Raw genomic sequence first — 19,449 nt, forward strand, 5'->3', positions numbered from 1 at the left:
GATCTTGTGATCGGGGTAGTAGGACCACTGTTGGTTGACAAGAGGTTTTACGTTAAAGTTACAGATTGCAGCTTCAAATTAGGATGTAACTGTGTATGTAGGTTCTGATCCTCTAGAGTCCCCCACCCCCCACAAACACACACACACACACTCTTGACCCATCTGTTGTATCAGATCAGGGGCAAAATGCAGATTCTGTAGCCTCTCTAGTATAAAACGTGCAGCATATGGGAGAGTTCTCTCTAAGGAATTAGGAGTCTGGGACATTTGAGAGAACACCCCCGCCCCATCTCTCTCTCGCTCTTCTGCAATATCATCTCAGATCAAGTCACTGCAGATGAAATTTCACTTTAATGTCCAGGACTAATGTGTTTAGTCCATTTGACACTACTAGAAGGACATATGGCGTCATTGTCATTGTCTGTGTCTGTGTCTGTGTCTGTGTCACATTCACATCGAGCCATCACCACCAAGTACTGTATAATAATATGTATGTACCACACTTTGTCTTTTGCAGAGGCTTGCTGTGTTTTACAAATGAGTTTCACAACATATACGGTCAAAAGAACGAATCCAACCTAACATGCAGTGCAAGGGGATAGTGTGTGATTGTCGGTAGACAATACAATAAAATCTTTGTGGATTTAAAAAAATCAATGCCATTCTTTCCAGCGGTGGAGGGCGTACTCAGATTTGATACTATATAGATAAAATAGATCGATAAAATAGCAATATCATAATAGTCCGAATAAAAGTACAAAAGTATTGGCATCAAATATACTTAACGGTTCCAAAATGTAAAAGTAGCCATTATGCAGAATGTGACATGTATTAACAATGATATCGTCATAGTCGGGTGGAAACATTGTATGTCCAAAACCGTTTGTTTTGTATTTATCATTTTAAAAATGATCTAAACTAGTGAAAACAGCCGATCTACAAGCGAGGCGTTGTGTGAATTTAACTACTGCTGCTGGGTAGCTTAACCTATACTACATCATCCTTTATCAGTTAATATATGTTTTGTGTAAATAATCAACATCTGCTGAGTACTAAATAAAGTTGACAATGGTAGTGGAGGAAAACATATTATTGCCTCTGACATGCAGTGGAGTAGAAGTACAAAGTATCGAGAAATGGATATGCCGTGAAGTAAGAAGTACCCTGAATTTGTAATCAAGTACATTACTTGAGTAAATGTACCTACCTACCTAGTTACTCCTTGGCAGGACTTGGCCTTGTCCATGGCAAATTCTAGATATTTTTGTTTTCTCACATATAACATTATAATGTTGTCTTTTTGTCATCCCTAAGACCCAATTAATGAATGTCAGTCTCTAGGCTTTAGGAGTATGTATGACTCTGATTTACTATGGCACATTATGAGTCCATTGGGACAGTGGTTCTCTAAACCTTTCATTTCAAGGACCCCCCCATAACTGTGTTCTCAGAGGTACAGACCTATAAAGGTCATTTAAGGCTATAGCTCTTTATGTGTTTCTGGTAATATTATTGTTCGCTCATAGAATTTTGACAAATGTCCACCACAAGCCAGCAGGGCGATGACCCCTGTTTCTTACTGCTAGTGTATTGTACCCTACCCAGATATTGGTAGGTAGTTGGTAATCCTGCAGGGAGTGCAGGCAGTCCCAAAAGCTCTTCTCTGACCTACTGCTTCCCCTGTGTTCATCAGGAAGAAAGGATGGTCATTCAGGAGTACTCTGCTGTGTCGGAACAGCTGTGGGTAAGCTCTAACACGCAACCAGTCAGCTTGGCATGATGATGATGATGAGACACCCCCCCCCCCCCAGGCTACAGCCAATCTTGTCCGATCACAGCTTGTACAGTATGTTGAGTGTTGCGTGACGTGATGCTGTTTGCAGTGTGGGGTTGTGCTGCTGTGTTGCGCAGCTGATGTTCTTCTGTAGCAGTCCTCTCTCTGGATGGGTGTTGTTCCATGTTGGTTGACGCTGCAACGTTGATGAGCTTCCCTGCACTTTAGCTGATTCTGACGCCAGCTGCGCTAATATCTGATGTGCCGTTCTGTATATATATTCTTTATGCCCATTCTATATAATATTACTGGCATATCGATGATACTGTATTGATGACGATTGTCACCTCTGAATTTGGGCACAGACCCTCTTATAGACAGCGAGCCGCTTACAGAGCCTCGCCATAGATATATATATATATACAGTTTAGCAAGAATGCTAATTTTCATTCATAGTCCCCCTCTGATCAGTAGGCTCTGAAGTGCTGCTGTCCACATTTTTGTTTGACATACGGTAACATCCTGCACGTGTGTTTCCCTTTTACGGACTAATCGAAATGGAATGGAAAATGACTAAAAGTACTTACAGTAGTTGCTCACCTGTGTTGCACACCCTGAAAATAGCTGATCTACAAGTTCACACCACGTCGCAGTGTAGCGCGTTGTGAGCGAGTATAAATCAGGAATGGCGTTTTCTAGAACAGTGACTGGCTTTTGACGCCACACTTTGCAGTGAAGGATTAATTAAATTAACAGCGATGATGATGATGATGATGATGAAATATCCTCAGGATTCAAATGCCCCCCACCTCACACCCCAACAGCCATCTTCATGTATTTATTTTGCATGCATGCCCATCACTTTCCCTTCCATTTCACCCTTCCTCACCTCCCCTTATTTTCCCTATCCTTTCTTTCTCATCCGTTCGTTCCTCCTCTACCTCTACCTCCCTCAGGAGCCTGTGTTCTCTTCCACCTATTCTCCTCCTCTCTCCCTTGGTCAACAGTGTCAATATGTTGACCCTCACAGCCAGGTAAGGACATGCACCTGCCCCTCCCCCCAATCCAATGGGCTGCATGGACGAAAGCGTACTACGAACATCCTTTCGATGTCAGGGTTCGGACAGGCTTTCTGAAAGTCTACTGTAGTTTGGAGAGTCAGGAAATCTGGAGGTGCATGAATTCTGAGAAACAGTTCTGGCACGACATAAAAAAAAATAAAAATAAAAAATAAGAATCAGGCTAGGAGGATACCAATTTCATCCAAACAGGAGATGAAACACAGATCATGGATCGGCTTAATTTTTTTGCTAATTATATATTTTTTTGTCTCATTCCAATTTCACTTCTTTATGCTGTATACGACATGAGTTATCCTCTCCTTCATTGGATGACATTCTTTATTCCCGAACTGAAAATGTATATTTTCCGTTTACTAAAAAGCTGGAGAGACATAGCCCTCTATAGCGTTTTTTGCTATGGGAACATAGAGTTATTTAATACTTACACCATCTTTAATGTAGTGATACTGTACGGTATTGTTAGGTTCAGTATTCTTGCTACATTAATGGGTGGTATTACTGTAGTTACTAGTTACTGTAACTGGCACAGTAAAGCAGTGCACTCACAGTATGCAGTTTACAATATAATGTTCATACTGTAGGTGAGAACATGCACCTTGCATGGTTGATTTGGCAGCATGCACTGGATTCTAATGATCTCTGCTTTGTTTGGTACCATCTCTATGCTAAAGTTCAGTCTCACCTTTAAACCTCATACTTGACTGTCCTTTTACGTGACTTAGACAAACAAAGAGTACTGCAATGCAAATGCTTTTAGAAGTCAATGTATTGACAATGTATTCATTTAGATTTGTATTATGCATATTTTGCTTTCTAACTGTTCTAATGCATCTGATTTGGCATATTGACTAATTAATTGTGTTTACCTGGCAAGAAAGAGCACTATGCCTGTCTCCAAGTGATTTCCCTCCGCACTTAGTTACACATCATGTGTGTCTGTGTGTCTTTACAGAGGACGGGAGAAGAGATTGAGGCCCAGATGACCATCGAGGAGAGAAAACTTATGATCTCGACTCGTGAGGAAGATTGGAAGTCAAAGGGGAAGGGAGTGGCCAACGACTCCAGTCAGTACACCGTGGCTGCACGCATGGTCAAGAAAGGTCTGTGCATGACCCTATCACTATTTTGTTCATCTTTAGAAATGGTAAAACACACCGTGCTCACCTGATCTTAAACTTAGCTGAGTTGCTGGAGCTTCAAAATACTGTTAACCGAGATCAGGAGCGTTCAAACATTCTGTGCACTGGGCAGTGAGGATGTTGCAAGTGGGCCCCCAAAGAATTGGAAAAACACGACAAATTATTATTTATTGATTGATTGAATAATAAAAAAGTAAAAAATCGCCTCTTCGCATGGTATCAAATGCGATACACGTGCATATCTCCTTGTATGGGCCGTTCTGTCCTGAAATCAGCAGTGGTAATGTTGGTCTCTGCGTACTTTCTATGACGCATAATCTCATGTGATGTTAGTCTTGTGTACAAAGCAGTTAGCACCGCTCAAACAAAGAAAAAATAAAGTTTTCATCTCAATATCTCAATATGTTTCTCTGTCCTCAGGCCTGGCTGCCTCCTCCTCAGTAATCAGCCCCATCTTGTCACCTGTCTCCACCAAACTCAAGAGCATCACACCTGCCGTCAACAAACCACCAGAAGGTGAGAATGAGATGCATTCCTATGGCCTGTGTCATCATGGCCATGAAGACTGTCCTGGATAAAGATATTTCAAGTGAACCAATGTCATACCTTTTTACGGTGTCGAGGCTCAGTGTGTCAAGCTAATCTTACAAACCGATTGACTGATAAGTGCCAAGTTGCCAGTAGTACTACTTCTGTGCCACTCGGATCTTGGGAACCGTTCATCAGATCAAATGGCCACACGGCATTGGGACACACGCCAAGGTTGAGGCCATTCGGTCGGACAGCGCCCGAGTTATTTCCGGGACACACAGACAGACAGACAGACAGACATACTGTACATACACAGGTTTTGCGATAGTCAAGATTACCATTTGAAACACTCACAACTGGTTTGTTCACTAATTGGCCCAAGAGGGGACAGTTCTCATTGTTATCGTACAGTATGTCTGTCATATACACTTTGTTCCCTTTGTTCCTGTGCTTACACTGGTATTTCTCACTCATAGAAATTGAAGCAAAACCAGAGATGGAGTCAGACAAGAAGCTTGACAAGTTGGAGATCTTTTTGGGCCGTCTGAATAGCAAAGGTAAGTGCTTCCATTATCAGTTACAAAATACTGTACAGTACAGCAGTCCCATGAATCTTTCAAAGAGAGGAGATGACCAATAGAGGTTGAGTGCCTTGCACTAGGGCTATCTGGACAACCGAGGGATTTACACAGTTCAGCAGCTTCCGGGAATTATTATGATGGGGTTTTGCGATAGCAGCATTTAGGCTACATGCAATCTGGGAATCCATCAGCAATCGTCTGACAATCATTTAGCTTCTGAGTGCAGGGGACAGTTAAAACAAATCCATTTCCTCTTACAATTTCAATAGCAACTTGACACGTGAGAATAGAGTTGAGAGACGGCGCGTACGTCCATTTTGCCCTCCACACAGTTTGCCTGGATGCTAACCTCATGTCACCAAAACCCTATCAACTGTGATGGGTCAATAGTACTCGCCTACAATTTAGGCATTTACAATTTAGGCATTTGGCAGACGCTCTTAACCCTGCAAGACCCGAATTAATTTCTACTGGCCAAAAAAAAAAAGAAAAAAAAAAAAACAGATGGTGTTGTAGCAGTCCTAATCACAGGAAAATGTAATGTTAAAAAATGTACAATGTTTTTGTAAGGTTTTATAGCCATAAATCATAACTCATAAATCATGCTCTAATTTGCATATTGGGGATATATTCACAATATTAACATATGCACGTGTTCTAGACATTCTAATGATCACGAAAACAAATATTACAGGCATTTTACTTATGTTTTAGTGAGGAATAGCTTCAGTTAAAAAGTGAGATGTTGTTCGTCCAGACGCTGGAATTTCAACTTCTCTGGGACTTGTGAATGTCAGCCTCTGTGGGGGGTATTTATATGCAAATATCGTGGCCAATGGCATTGTAATACTAAACAATAGGATTTAATGGTGATGTTAATGTGAAAAAAGAACAGGAGAACTAATTATAACATTTTTTTAAAAATGATTTAAAAAAAATGTTGCCAAAAAGCAACGCTGGGCCTTGCAGGGTTAATCCAGAGAAGTTTACAATAAGCAAGGTAATACATTAATACATCAACATCAATCAAATACATACAATACATACTACAATAGTAGTCTAAAAAACACAGGTAGACCAAGCACCTATTCAGTAAAAACTTTATAAAAACAAAACCATATAGAAAAATGCTATCTAAATTACAGTTATGGTCAATGAGGGTAGGCAAGTGCTATAGTAAATGCTAAGGGCTAAGGTGGAGTCCGTTGTCTGAAGTCCTGAGTCTTCAACGGAAAAACCAGAACACTTCATACACCAACAAATATTGTCCCTTGCCTACAGATTCTGAATAAGCTGTCTATGGAGGTTACTGTAGGCTACCGTGCATGTGGAATGCAAACCCTACTGTACATATGCATTAGTGCCACTGCTGCCACACCTTTCCCCATTGTGTTTTTGTAGTTGCTGGTCTGCAGGAGACGACCCTGACTGTAACGGAGAAGGCAGTGAAGGAGGTGATGAAGCTGGACGACGAGATCTTTTCTAAGTTCTACAGGCACGTGGCCGACTTCCCGCGAATGCCGTCCAGGATCGAGATCGACGAAGACTTTGACGCCATATTCGGTTCTCAGGGTCCAAAGTAAGCCGATGGCGCAGCCAAAAGGATGGCTTGTGCAAAACGTTCAATCTTGAATAATCTTTGAATCACACAAATCTGTCTCCTCCTAACATGTCACTGTCCTGCAACCCCATCCATCCAGGCTGACCTCGGCCATGGTGCAGCACAAGCGGTCGGTGCGTCCCTCCAGGAACGTCCAGTCTTCCAGGAACCCGCTGAAGATGCTGGCAGCCAGGGAGGACATCAGGCATGAGTACATGGAGCAGAGGCTCAACGTGGCTCAGCTGGAGAGCAAGAGGATCAAGGCCGAGAAGAGTGAGTGGAGAGCATCAGAAAAGGATGACTTTGTGCCATTCTTTCAGTGTATTTCATTATCGTAACTGCTTGATGGATGAAAAATCAGGCTGGTCCAGTGCATCTCAGGCAGGGGTGTCACACCGGATTCTGGGCCCTGGGTACAAGGATTCACTCACATTTTGTGCTTTAACTATTGCTTTAATAGTATATCTGCAAAATATATACTATTTTTGGAAAATCGTGAAAATTTGTGCGACCTATGTTTCTATGTCAGTGGTGCTCAAACTTTTTCATGTCAAGGACCCCCAAAATGATTTGGCCACGGACCCCCATCTCAAAATATTTAATTACCCCCCAGAAGCAAAATTTGAGTTGCAACGGTTTGCTTAAAAAATACATTTCAAAGATTTGAACACATTTTCATGACTTTTAAAAAATAGCAGATCTACAAGCTCGCAGTGTGCTGTGAGCTTGTGTATCTGCTATTTTATCAATAACTTAAGTATAAAATAATTAAGGCCCCTCCACCTTGGGCCCTAGTAACTCAGTCCCACTTTTCCCCCATTGTGACGCCCCTGATCTCAGGAGCAAGACAGAAAAAAGACCCTGGAGCAACTTGGACAATTGGAGCCTTTTCTTCTTGCAAGGCAGTAACGACAACGCTTCCATCTTAATTACATCTTCACACCATGACCTGATGAAGTTGTAACTAACGTGGAAAAGGAATTGTCCGAGCTGCTCCAGTGACTAAAGAAGTGGAGTATTTTTGGCAGTACAGCAGCTTGATTCTGCATGCATACACATTATGACAAGCATAGCGTTGTTGTCGGGTGGAAACCTTGTCCAAAACAGTTCATTTTGTATTTATCATTTAAAAAATGAACTAAACTAGTGAAAACAGCCGATCTACAAGCACACAACGCGAGGCGTTATGTGCTTGTAGATCTGGTGTTTTCACTAGTTTTGTGTGACGGCCTTGTATGATGAAGCAGGGCTTTACTTTACGAAAAAACATACAAATTTTAAACTTGGAGATACAAGGTTTCTGCCCGACAGTGACAATATACTGTATATACTGTATATATATACGGTAGCTATGCAGGCTGTCATCAAACGTGTCCTACTGTGTGTCTGTGCCGTGCAGTGTGCAAGACGTCAGAGTATTCGGAGGCGGCTCTGGCAGGTCTGGCCAGCAAGGAGAACTTCAGCAGTGTGAGTCTGCGCAGTGTCAACATCTCCGATCAGATGTCCAACAACAGCGCTGTGCCGTACAAGACTCTCATGCTCATGCAGATCAAAGGTGAATCCATAAAGTTTGCTGTGCTGCGTTAGAAGACCTTATGTCAGAGATCCGGTCTTGTTATGACATGTGTGCAATAAGCTCATGTGAGATATGACATGTGTGTAATAAGCTCATTACTAGAACAACGGGAACTCAGGAAACTCGGGATATGGCTCGATATATTTAGCTGTTATGCCAATTCCGGAATTGGATGCACTTGTGTGTATTCCTGTCACCTGCAGGTGAGGAGCCCCACAGGCAGGGACGTGCAGAGAATGTTAGAGGCAGGGTCTGAAATTCCCTAAAAATTGCACTGTTGGCCCAAAAATTGCGAAAATAGCTGATCTACAAGCTCTCAACGTGTCCCACAGTGAAGCGTTGAGAACTTGTAGATCAGCTATTTTCGGGGGCGTCCCAGCACTCTTTAGCTACTGGTGTAGGACATAGATTTCTACACGAAGGACACATTCTTGGACAAAAATACTGCGTTCAAGTTCAGGAGAGTTCGGGAAAAGACAATTCTCCTGAATGCTGCCTTCAGGTATGGCATGGAAAGTGGGGCATGCCTGTGCCACGTGCCTGCCCACAGGGACGACGTAGGACGTGTGAATGAACACGCCACTCCTCACAGTTGGGCATCCCCCGCTGATAGGCCTCATGCCAGCCCCTAGGACAGTGTTTCTCAACCACTGTGCCTGGGGTCCTTTGGTGTGCCCCTGAGAAGGGTCAAGTGTGCCCCTTGAAACTGCTTGAAAGCCAGTATTGTATTTATCATTTTAAAAATGATTTAAACTAGTGAAAACAGCCGATCTACAAGCACACATATCTGCTGTTTTCACTGCTGTTGTGCGACACTCTTGTATGATGAAGCAGGGCTTTACTTTGAAGAAAGGTACAAATTTGAAACTTGGAGATACAAGATTTCTTCCCGACAGTGACGCCCCCGTATTATGTTGGTGTGCCCATGGATTCTTGCGACATGAAAAGTGTGCCCGTGCAGAAAAAAGGTTGAGAAACACTGCCCTAGGAGTCGTTGGTGCAGCGACAAAGGTTGCCTTCCCTGGCCTGGCTTTGCCCCCAATTGGACGCCCGGCAAGCCAGAGGCAAGATTCACACCCGCTATTCTCTCCGGTGGAAACCAGGACCTTCACCCCAGGCCTGCACCAGGGGTCACACAAAGAAATGAAATAACCACAGTGTCATGTGAATGAGACAAATTGATTCAGAGATTTGTGAATGGGATCAGGGGGCTTTATTACTATGCATGTCATCAAAGTACTACTATTACGTCACAACCAGCGGAGCTTTGTAGAGCATTGTGACACAGCTTATCCCCATAGCATAGGAATTATATAATGACGATCACAATCTATGAGTCACAAAGATCCTGACTGCTAACTGTGACTGCGTCTTTAGACAGTATGCCGCTAATGCCAAGAGACGTCTTATCTGATTTCCATTTGTTGGCATGGATTAAAGGTTTGAAACAAATAAAATACACAGTTTTTTCCTCTGACCTTTCACATTTTTAATCTAATCTGAGTGACCCATTCAGTTCAAAAACTTCTGCATCTCCATTGGCTGGAGGTTGAATTTAAGTCATGTCATAACATCACTTATTGATTTGTACTTCAGATGCGATTCACCCACAGTGCTCTTTCAAGACATACACTTCGCTAAATGGAAGTAACAAGGAATCTGTTTAAAAGGGCAATGTATTTCAGCAAAATGTACAATAATGCTTTCCATTTGCTGGGTATGAGGAGTTACAGGGAAACTCCTCAAACTTAAATTCGCCATTTCTCTTTTTGTAATTGCTAGATTTCTATGCAAATCAAATGGGTCTCTGCCCTTTATATGGTGAGCATGACCCATGCTATCCACACAGATTGACACATAAAGTCAATACAGTTTCTCTGTGTTCTACTCAGGCCGTCGCCATGTCCAGACAAGACTAGTGGAGCCCAGAGCGTCATCGCTGAACAGTGGAGACTGTTTTCTGTTGGTCACCCCTGAACAGTGCTTCGTCTGGATAGGAGAGTTCTCCAATGTCATAGAGAGAGCTAAGGTCTGTCTCACATACTATTACTGTCAACCCGTAGAAACTCTATTTCTAGCTCTCACACACTCACTCACTCACTCACTCACTCACTCACTCACACACACACGCACACGCACACACACACACACACACACACACACACACACACACACACACACACACACACACACACCATTTTAGGATGGCAATTTTATTAATGCCGCCTTTTTTACATGTTTTGCGAGTTTGTAATCGGCTATTTTAGATGCACAACACCATTATATTTAACCAACCTTTAACCTGACCTCTGACATTCATTCTAATCTAACCTTTTTTCCTCTCCAGGCATCAGACCTGGCCACGTACATCCAGACCAAGAAGGACTTGGGCTGCAGAGCTGGCCTGGTCCACACCATCAAAGAGGGGGTCAATACAGAGGGGACTGAAGCCCAGGAGTTCTGGAAGGCCATGGGAGGACAGGCCCCATACCAACGTAAGAGGCCTTTTCCATCTTAACTGCTTTAGTGCCTATCCCGAACTAGTTCGGGATCATTTGGACCGTCCTGGGTGCCTTTTTTTTTTTTTCGAGCCGGGCCGCCGGCCGTCATTTATTTACACGGCCCGCGAGAGCGTCGCGAGTTGCGACGCCGATATTTACCATCCACTCCAATGCAATCCAGGATCTTTAGAGCTCATTTTCTCTGTTCCATGCATATCCATGAAGTGTGCAAGGTTTAATCATGGCTAAATCGCCGAAAATAGGGCTTCTAAAATGCTTGGTAGCCAATTGCTAACTTCAAGCTAACTTCATCCTGTCCCTGTTGATGACACAAAGGAAAGTGTTCAGGCTTGTCATGGCTGCGCACGGCTTGTGCTGTTACAACGCTTGTGGATGAGGTTTTCCATGGCCATTGGGCGCCCTCTAGTGGTGAAAAGGTGGCATTGAAAGCGTGTTAAAGAAGAGGTTTTAATCGTTACTAACAATATACATGCACACTGTATACTTACATTTTGAATGTAGCATCCATTTTCAACCTTATCTTCATAAAGTTGTTCCTCACTAATGCTTGTTATGATGATATGGTACAATTTCCATCTACTCACTGTGTCTCAGAGGAGGGTTGGACCAGACCTGCCTACTGGTGGCGGCATCGATGAGGATTCCAAGCCTATAGAAACTAGTACTGGCTTTATTTCCTGAAAAGCCAGTGTTCTTGCATTAATAACTAGAATAACTAGAAATACTGTTCCTACGAAACAGTGTGGGCTCGCTCGTGACTATATTCTGCAGCGTGCTAACTGTCATGTGAAGCTCAACCAATACTCCAGCTAACACCACTCCCAGATTTTCCGCACCTCAATTGCACCTCATTGGCTAAGAGCCCTGCCTTTGTACTGTCGTGGCGGAACTTGATAAATAAATAATGAAGATAACGTAGTGTTCTCGCCTTTCAGGCGAGCCCACGACAACTAGAAAAAAATATGTAATTGGAAATTGCAAGTGTGGTTGCCGTGACTATATTCTCGATATATTCTCGATCCTCGAGCTAGCACCACTCCCCCATTGAACTCAATGAGGATTCACAAAAAAGTTTATCTAGAATAAAGTTCATCTAGAATAAATAAAGTTTCCCCAGGACTACACTGTGTTGTGTTGCCCTGTTGGGCAACCACACTAACTATAGGTGCAATTCTGGGAAATTCCAAGTGTGGTTGCACTGACGCTGACCATTTATATATTGTGATGTCAAGTGAAGCATGACCAACCCTGTCAATTATCTAGTCGACAAGGTAAACAGGTTCATTTTGGCTGGCATAAAAGTTCTCGGACCTAGAACAATAGTGTGTTGCCTATAGCAAACACACTAATAATAATATGTATAACTAATAATAATAGATACAAAGTTGGAAATCTTGTTTCAAATGACCAAACTTGCATAACTCTCCGCTGAGACACAGACCAAATAGACGAAAATGGCACCATATTATAATGGGCATTAGCGAGGATTAACTTAAAGGGGAAGACCACCCATTTTCAATATTGAAATTTGTCATTAATATACCTTAGAGGAGTTGTGTGGAAATAGAAAAAAAGTTCCCCCCCTTCTGTGTTGCCTAGAACTGGAGGATTGATTTTGGGGGTTTGTATTGTAAAGTACAATGTGTGATGTCATCAAGTTGTACTTTACAATACAAACCTCAAAATTAATCTTCCAGTTCTAGGCAACACAGAAGAGGGGGAACTTTTTTTCTATTTCCACACAACTCCTCTAAGGCATACAACCCATTCAGGCCGGGAACACATTTTGCTGTTTGGGAGGGGCTTACAGTACATGTACAGTATATAGCAACATATTTGTTTTGTAGGCTAATTTCTGATTTAGCCCTATTCTATAGGTTAGGCCTAAATGGGTTAATGACACAGTTCAATATTGAAAATGGGTGGTCTTCCCCTTTAACAAAGTCATAAAAGGCCCATGGCATGTGTTGTAATGTGGCATGGCCAATTCAAAACCATGGGAATTATCAATAGGATTATATATCTGATAAATGAGCCCTTTTCGTCTGGCTTTCCCAGGCGTTTTAATTTGGCCGTGCATTCAAGACTCGCCCAGCTTGTCATGGCTGGTGTAAATGCATACAGCCTTATCTTTCTGCAACTTCACCGTTGCCCTCATGGATGTCGGGCTCTCCTGCCTGTCTGCAGCTGCTCCTTAACCAGCACTCTGTCTCGTTCTCTCTCAATGCGTCACTGAGGGTCAAATGTTGACTCATAATGTTAGCGAAAAGCACCATCTAGTGTAAAAACTGAGAAAGTAGTCTGGCGTTCTGGACTGAGAATGAGTTAATATAGGTGCATTGTGTTCAGATTCAGATTCCTTTATTTGCCAATTTGTAATACACATAGAATTTTGTTTTGGCATCTTACATGTGTGCATTCAGTTCATTTTTTTCCACATATAACATAAAACCAACAAACACAAAACAATACTGTGCAAGAAAATAATTAATATTAAGTGCAGTATTGTTCTGTAGTGCAGCACAGACATAATGCTGGTGTCACTAGGGGGCAGGGGAAGAAGGGAAGCCAGAGTCAGTGAGCAGCCTGGTGGCTGAGGGGAAAAAACTGTGTCTGTGGCGCTCTGTCGTGGCCTTCAGCAGCCGCATCCTTCTCCCAGAGGGGAGCAGGGTGAGGAGGTTGTGGCCAGGGTGGTAGGGGTCGGCTATGATCTTTCTTGCCCTCCTCAGCACCCTGGAGTCGTGCAGGGACTTGAGGGAGGGCAGGGCGCAGCCAATCACCCTCTCCGCCCAGCGTATCACCCGCTGCAGCTTGACAAGATCTTTTGTAGCTGCAGCGGGGAATCAGGTGATGATGGAGTGCGTAAGGATGGATTCAATAATGGCCGTATAGAACTGAGTCATCATGGACCTCGACATACTGTATTTCCTCAGCTGCCGAAGGAAGTACATCCTCTGCTGGGCCTTCCTCAGAATGAGTTAATTTAGGTGCATTGTGTGTTTTCCCCTGCCCAGCCGCGGGCCCCCCAGAGGACGATGAGCAGTTCGAGACGGCCATCGTGGAGACCAACTGCATCTTCCGCCTGCAGGATGACAAGCTGGTGCCTGACGATGAGGAGTGGGGAAAGGTCCCCTGCTGCTCCCTGCTGCAGTCCAAGGAGGTCAGAGCCAGGATTTATCTTTAATTAAAAACAGGGAAGCAGGGCAGTTCACTGCCCTTTGTCATTTTCTTTGTTTTATTATCGTCACAGGGAGCGAAGGAACGCTCAGAGGGAGACAGAATAATTAGAGAAGGATTTATTTCTAGGTCTGGATAGCTGCATGTCATGAATCCAGAATCTTGTTATAGGCGAGGGCAGGGGTCTTCAACAGGGGGTCCGGGACCCCTTGCACTTGTACCATAGCGTCCATATTATGAGAACTTTTGCCAGAACTTGCGCTGTGAGGCGTTTTGAGCTTATAGATCGGCTATTTTCGGCTAAGAGGTTTGGTGTAGAGGAGAAAAAGAGCAGACTAAGACTAAAGGTCCGTACATACTGAGGGCGAATTGGCGAATAGCGAATTAGCGTATAATTCGCCTTTTTTTAAAAAACCTTATAAAGTCAATGGAAGCATCCACACCAAAGTCGAATTTCGAAAAAGCGAAGAGGCGTCTGTTTTTTATTCGCCCTTGTGTCGAATTTAGAGAACGTTCAAAGGCGAATTCCTCTCTCTCTGTGTATCAAAGTAAGCTCACTCTACCCTATTTCAAGAGAGAGAATGGTGAGGCCGAGGGGAACGGTGTTTTTCTCCTTTACCGTGTCTCTCTCTGTGGCAGTGTGGCTGCTTGGAAAAGTACTCGAATGTATTACTGGTAAAAGCATGGTATGTTTTAGGCTAATTTATAACTGCAAAAAGACTAATGTTTAAAATAAATCGCTGGGTATTAAATACAAAAGGATCCGAAGTGTAGTGGAGTAGAAGGAAAGTACAGGCTACTCAAGTAAATGTACTTTTAGTTACTTTCCACCAGCTGCCAGTATGCAGGGACACGGGCGGAGGAGGAACGGTGAACGCTCTGCTCCCCTTCCCCTCTCTCTCTCTCTGGCCAAATGCACTGCATGCAGACTCCGAGAGAGGCGATATAATACGAAGAGCGCACTGTCTCGCAAATAGGGAGCGTGTGTACTATTTGTTTCCCTGGACCGGTGGACCATGTCTCCGTTCTACTCTCTCCTCTCTTCTCCTTTCTCCTGCGCCAGAGGCAGATAATCACCCCCTCGTTTTAGGCGAATTAAGCGAATATTACATGCATATTCGCGTCGCTTTTTGGTGTGTATGGAAAAAGGCGAATCGCGAATTCTTCGCCTTTTTGGTTCGCTTATTCACGCCGCTTTTGCTAATTCGCCGGTCTGGACAGAGCATTAGAGTGAAAGGTCAACTTAACCGTCAAAGTATTGACGGTTCAAGTGGTTAAATATCTGAAAACACAAATTGACATGAATCCAAAATACACTAATGATTGTGCTGTCAAACAATATATATTTCTATATATGGAATCTATGAGAAGGTTGTGGGGGGTCCCTGCTTCATCTCTCTCTCAACTAAGGGGTCCTTGGCCTAAAAACGTTGATGACCCCTGGGCGAGGGACAAAAAAAACTCTTTTGGTTGTCGGAAGCGTTCTGGTTTCTGTGTGTATATCGCTTGTAGTTCGGCGAGTACTGTTGAGTGAGCGGGTGGAGAGCAAACGAGGCAAAATGCATTTCCTGAAATTCAACAAGGCCAGCTTGAAACACATCACTATCGTCTAGGGGTGTAACGATATAACTGAATCAAAAAATCAAATTTAATTTGCAACGATCTACTATATCAATATGCAAACAGCAAAATATCGTACCGTTTGGCTTTGTATCATATCGTTTTACAATGCAAATAATCGATTGTATGGATACTAAGTACTTGTGCCTTGTATTTAGCAATTTTAAGAAGCGAAATATAACGTCCATGTATTTGCTAAAGAATTACAGTGTTAGTTATTTATATCCACAATAATACATTTTTCCCTTAAAAAAACCTGCACTATTGACACATTTCACACATAATTCTTTGCTAAATACCTTTTTTTTAACACCGTCACCATGTATCGTGATGCGTATCGTATTGCTATTAAATGTATCGTTACACCCCTAGTATCGTCACTGAACCTTTGACTGAATTTAAAAACGGACAAATCTGGTCATACTGTACACAAGTTGTCTCTCAACTCCATTCTTGCGTCTGAATTTGCTTTGATTGGAATCCAAACCAAAAGAATTGATCCAATCCAAGCAAATTGAGACGCAAGAATGGAGTTGAGACAACTTGTGTACAGTATGACCAGATTTGTCAGTTTTGGGACGCCCGCTGGCCTACTGGTCCAGGCACATACCACATGGGCTTTGTGTAGCTTGCAGCGGGTTGCTGGTTTTGCCCCAGGACTACAACCACACACACACACAGACACACACACACACACACACAAAAAAAAAAGATTTGTCAGCTTTTAAAAAGAGCTAAAATGGCTGATGCATGATGTGCAAGGATGTCTTAGCCCGGATATCCGTTGGCTACCCCGGAAGCGTGCCTGTTTTTCATACGAGGCTTGCACCACCCGTGCTGCCTGCCGCCTCCCCGTCCTTGCTTCCTCGTTGCCCCCCAGGCGAGGGCATGGGTGGCGTAAGCCTCACATGGAAAACAGGCACGCCCGGAAGCCCAGAGACATTGTTTTGGTTATTTTTGTAGATTTTTATTTTTGTTTTCCTATATATTTCTTTCCTTTTCTCGTATGACAAAAAGTCATATGGTGCCTAAAATTGATTAAAGTGTATGGAAATTCATAAACTCACCCACTGTGCCGTTGCCTGCTGCAGGTCTTGGTGTTTGACTTGGGCAGCGAGGTGTACGTGTGGCACGGTAAGGAGGTGACCCTTGCTCAAAGGAAGGTTGCCTTCCAGCTGGCCAAACACCTCTGGAATGGAACCTTCGACTACACCTGCTGTGACGTCAACCCTCTGGACCCTGGAGGCGCAAACACACTCATTCCCAGGTGGATACGAACGGACGGACGGACACACACACACGCACGCACGCACGCAAGCACGCACGCACGCACGCACGCACGCACACACACAGTTTTCAGCTTGCACATCATCGTATATTATTGGGATTATAGCACCACAAAGCAAACATACTATTTGTTCAGTTTCTACTAGATAGACAAACACATCCAACATGCAATACGCAATTACACAAAAAACACATTTATTGTGCATACCTTGGGCCAGTGGGCCCCCAAAATCATTGGCAAAATGCTACAATTTTATTGTATATATTGACAGTGTCATAAAAAGAAGTGGTCCGATGGGTGGGCTTTGTTGTTCTGTGTGTGTATACGCAGTATATAACTCAGAGACTGTGTGTACTGTTGATAATGTGGTATAGGTCATTTCTGTTCCCGGCATATAGATTACACTTACATTATACTGTACGTGTAAGGGAATACATGATTGAATGTTTTAACATAAATAAATAAAGAAGTGAAAATAGTGGAAAAACCACCACTCATGTGCCAGTAGACTTGGGTGAGGTGCTGGAGCTAAAAGGAAATCTATTTTTCCAACATCTGTCCGCCCAGGAAGACATTGGCCAAGCTTCGCAGGACGCTTAATGAAAATAATAACTACTAGTTCATTAGATCCAAAGTGATACATTTTAACACGATGGATGCCAGAGGTTTCCATAAATAATGGCGATTAACTGCCAATATTAAATACATTTTATTTACCTGCTTTTCGATTGCTCCGTGCGCTGCCGTGTCCACTGTCCATTGTGCACGCGACCACTGCTGTTCATGGGCGCTGCACATGTTGTCTTTCACGCAATGAAGAAATCCACATGCGAGTATGTATATATATAGTCCATAGCCCACAGAACATGGCGTTGTATTGACCAGACGAGCAACGGTGAGAAAAACAACAGAGAAACAGTCATTTTAGCGGAGCCAGAAACATGTATGTAAATGGATCAATGCAGTCGATAGCAGCGTGCGGCCACTTTGCATCATGGAATATGCAGTTTTTTGCTCACCAGCGGCACCTGTTTACCTGGTAACTATGGCAACCAGGTAAGACGTCTCTGAGTGTCTTAACGGGGACTCCACTGGGGGTAAACATAAAGACGTCTGGGGGCTTTTTAGGCACTCAAATTGTTAAAGTAGCTAGAGAGTCATTGTGAATCAGAGGGGGTCATCTCTGATGTCGGTGCTTTCATAGGCCTCGCTGACTTCACTCAGCCCCTTTGCTCTCTGCTTCACCGCCTCCTTCCCCGTCCTCTCTCCCCTGGTCGCCACCAGACCCAGACAGGCTCTTGGCAGTTGGGACCTCTGTTCCTGACACAGGTGGGACCAGGTCTTTCTTCAAGACGTAGGCGTCCTCCCCGTCTACATAGTACTTGGGCTTTACTTCACTCACCTGGAACTTCAGCGTGTTCGAGTACAGGTGCCAGGCGGCTCGGTTGCTTCTGCGCATGTAGAGGGTGACGAATTTGGCTTTGAAGTTTTCGGCCATGGCCCTGGCGGCCTGGTCCATCAGCTTCTGGGCCAGGCCTAGGCGCCTGTGGGAGCGCATCACCGCCAGCGACGTGATCATGCCTTGAGGGGCGTCGCCCGGGTCCTCGTCCATCTTGGCCAACACGTATCCCACCATTTTGCCGCTGTCGTCCTCTGCGACGTAGGACAGCTGAGGCCAGGTCATTCCATGGAGGAAGTATATATTCATCTGGTAGTTCTCTGCTAGACACGTCAGGTTGCCGTGCTGCATGTTCATCAGGTCCTCTGTTCTTGCTTGCCGTATGTTCATCTTGCAGGCTTGTGTGGGACAGTGGAAAGACCAATTAAGTGTAAAATACAGAGAGTCCTTTGTATATACAGTATATATTAATAATGATTCATAACACGATGTCATTCATCTATGACATCAGTGGTTGTCTACGACACCAGTCGTTGTCTACAACACCGAATTTAGGCAAGGTCTATCAGAGACAGAGACAGTCAGCCAGACCCTCTACTATGTCAGTGTGATGTAAAACGGATATGTGCCCATATATGGAGATCTCTGTCTCTCGGTCCTTGTCCCCTTTTATGGGCATATTGGTTGGATTGGCGGTTCTACTGAAAAATGTTGTTTTGTACAACTGTACATCAAATTGGGATTACTGTATAGGACCACAAAGCCAAATAGTGAAAAAACACAGCTCATGTGCCAGTAAGTAGACTTGGGTGAGGTGCCATGCTGGAGCTAAAGGAAATCTATTTTTGAGCGGTGCTCTTGGAAGGACCTGAGCTCCAACATCTGGCCTTGTCCGTATGCACGCCCAGGGACACATTGGCCAAGCTTAGCGGGACGCTTAATGAAAATAATAACTACTAGTTAATTAGAAATATGTTCCTACGAAACAGTGTGGGCTCGCATGGAACACCAAGATCTACCCTTTGGCTGCTCCTCATTGGCTAAGGGCCCTGCGTCGGTCATCTTTTTGAGGAGAATAACCTTGGTCTATAAAGTTTTGGTATAACATACTGGTCTCGAGCCCACGTGTTGTTGTTGGTGATCCTCATTGGCTAAGGGCC

At 43.7% G+C, this 19,449-nt stretch overlaps 1 protein-coding gene across 1 annotated transcript in view; it reads left to right on the forward strand.

The window, feature by feature from the left end:
* The window catches only part of LOC308284949 (supervillin-like), a gene marked incomplete at both ends in the record, with an annotated part of 83,452 nt that overhangs the window by 45,528 nt on the left and 18,475 nt on the right, over positions 1-19,449 (forward strand). The window contains 12 exons of the mRNA XM_080725673.1: positions 1,694-1,744; positions 2,731-2,808; positions 3,809-3,956; positions 4,416-4,511; positions 5,003-5,083; positions 6,509-6,686; positions 6,808-7,028; positions 8,107-8,262; positions 10,176-10,312; positions 10,631-10,778; positions 13,820-13,965; positions 16,694-16,869. Coding sequence (XP_080581799.1) covers positions 1,694-1,744; positions 2,731-2,808; positions 3,809-3,956; positions 4,416-4,511; positions 5,003-5,083; positions 6,509-6,686; positions 6,808-7,028; positions 8,107-8,262; positions 10,176-10,312; positions 10,631-10,778; positions 13,820-13,965; positions 16,694-16,869 — 1,616 coding nt within the window. The remainder of the gene's footprint in view (positions 1-1,693; positions 1,745-2,730; positions 2,809-3,808; positions 3,957-4,415; positions 4,512-5,002; positions 5,084-6,508; positions 6,687-6,807; positions 7,029-8,106; positions 8,263-10,175; positions 10,313-10,630; positions 10,779-13,819; positions 13,966-16,693; positions 16,870-19,449) is intronic.

Source organism: Nannobrachium achirus, assembly GCF_963921795.1.
Source record: "Nannobrachium achirus genome assembly, chromosome: 5".
Classification (NCBI taxonomy): domain Eukaryota; kingdom Metazoa; phylum Chordata; class Actinopteri; order Myctophiformes; family Myctophidae; genus Nannobrachium; species Nannobrachium achirus.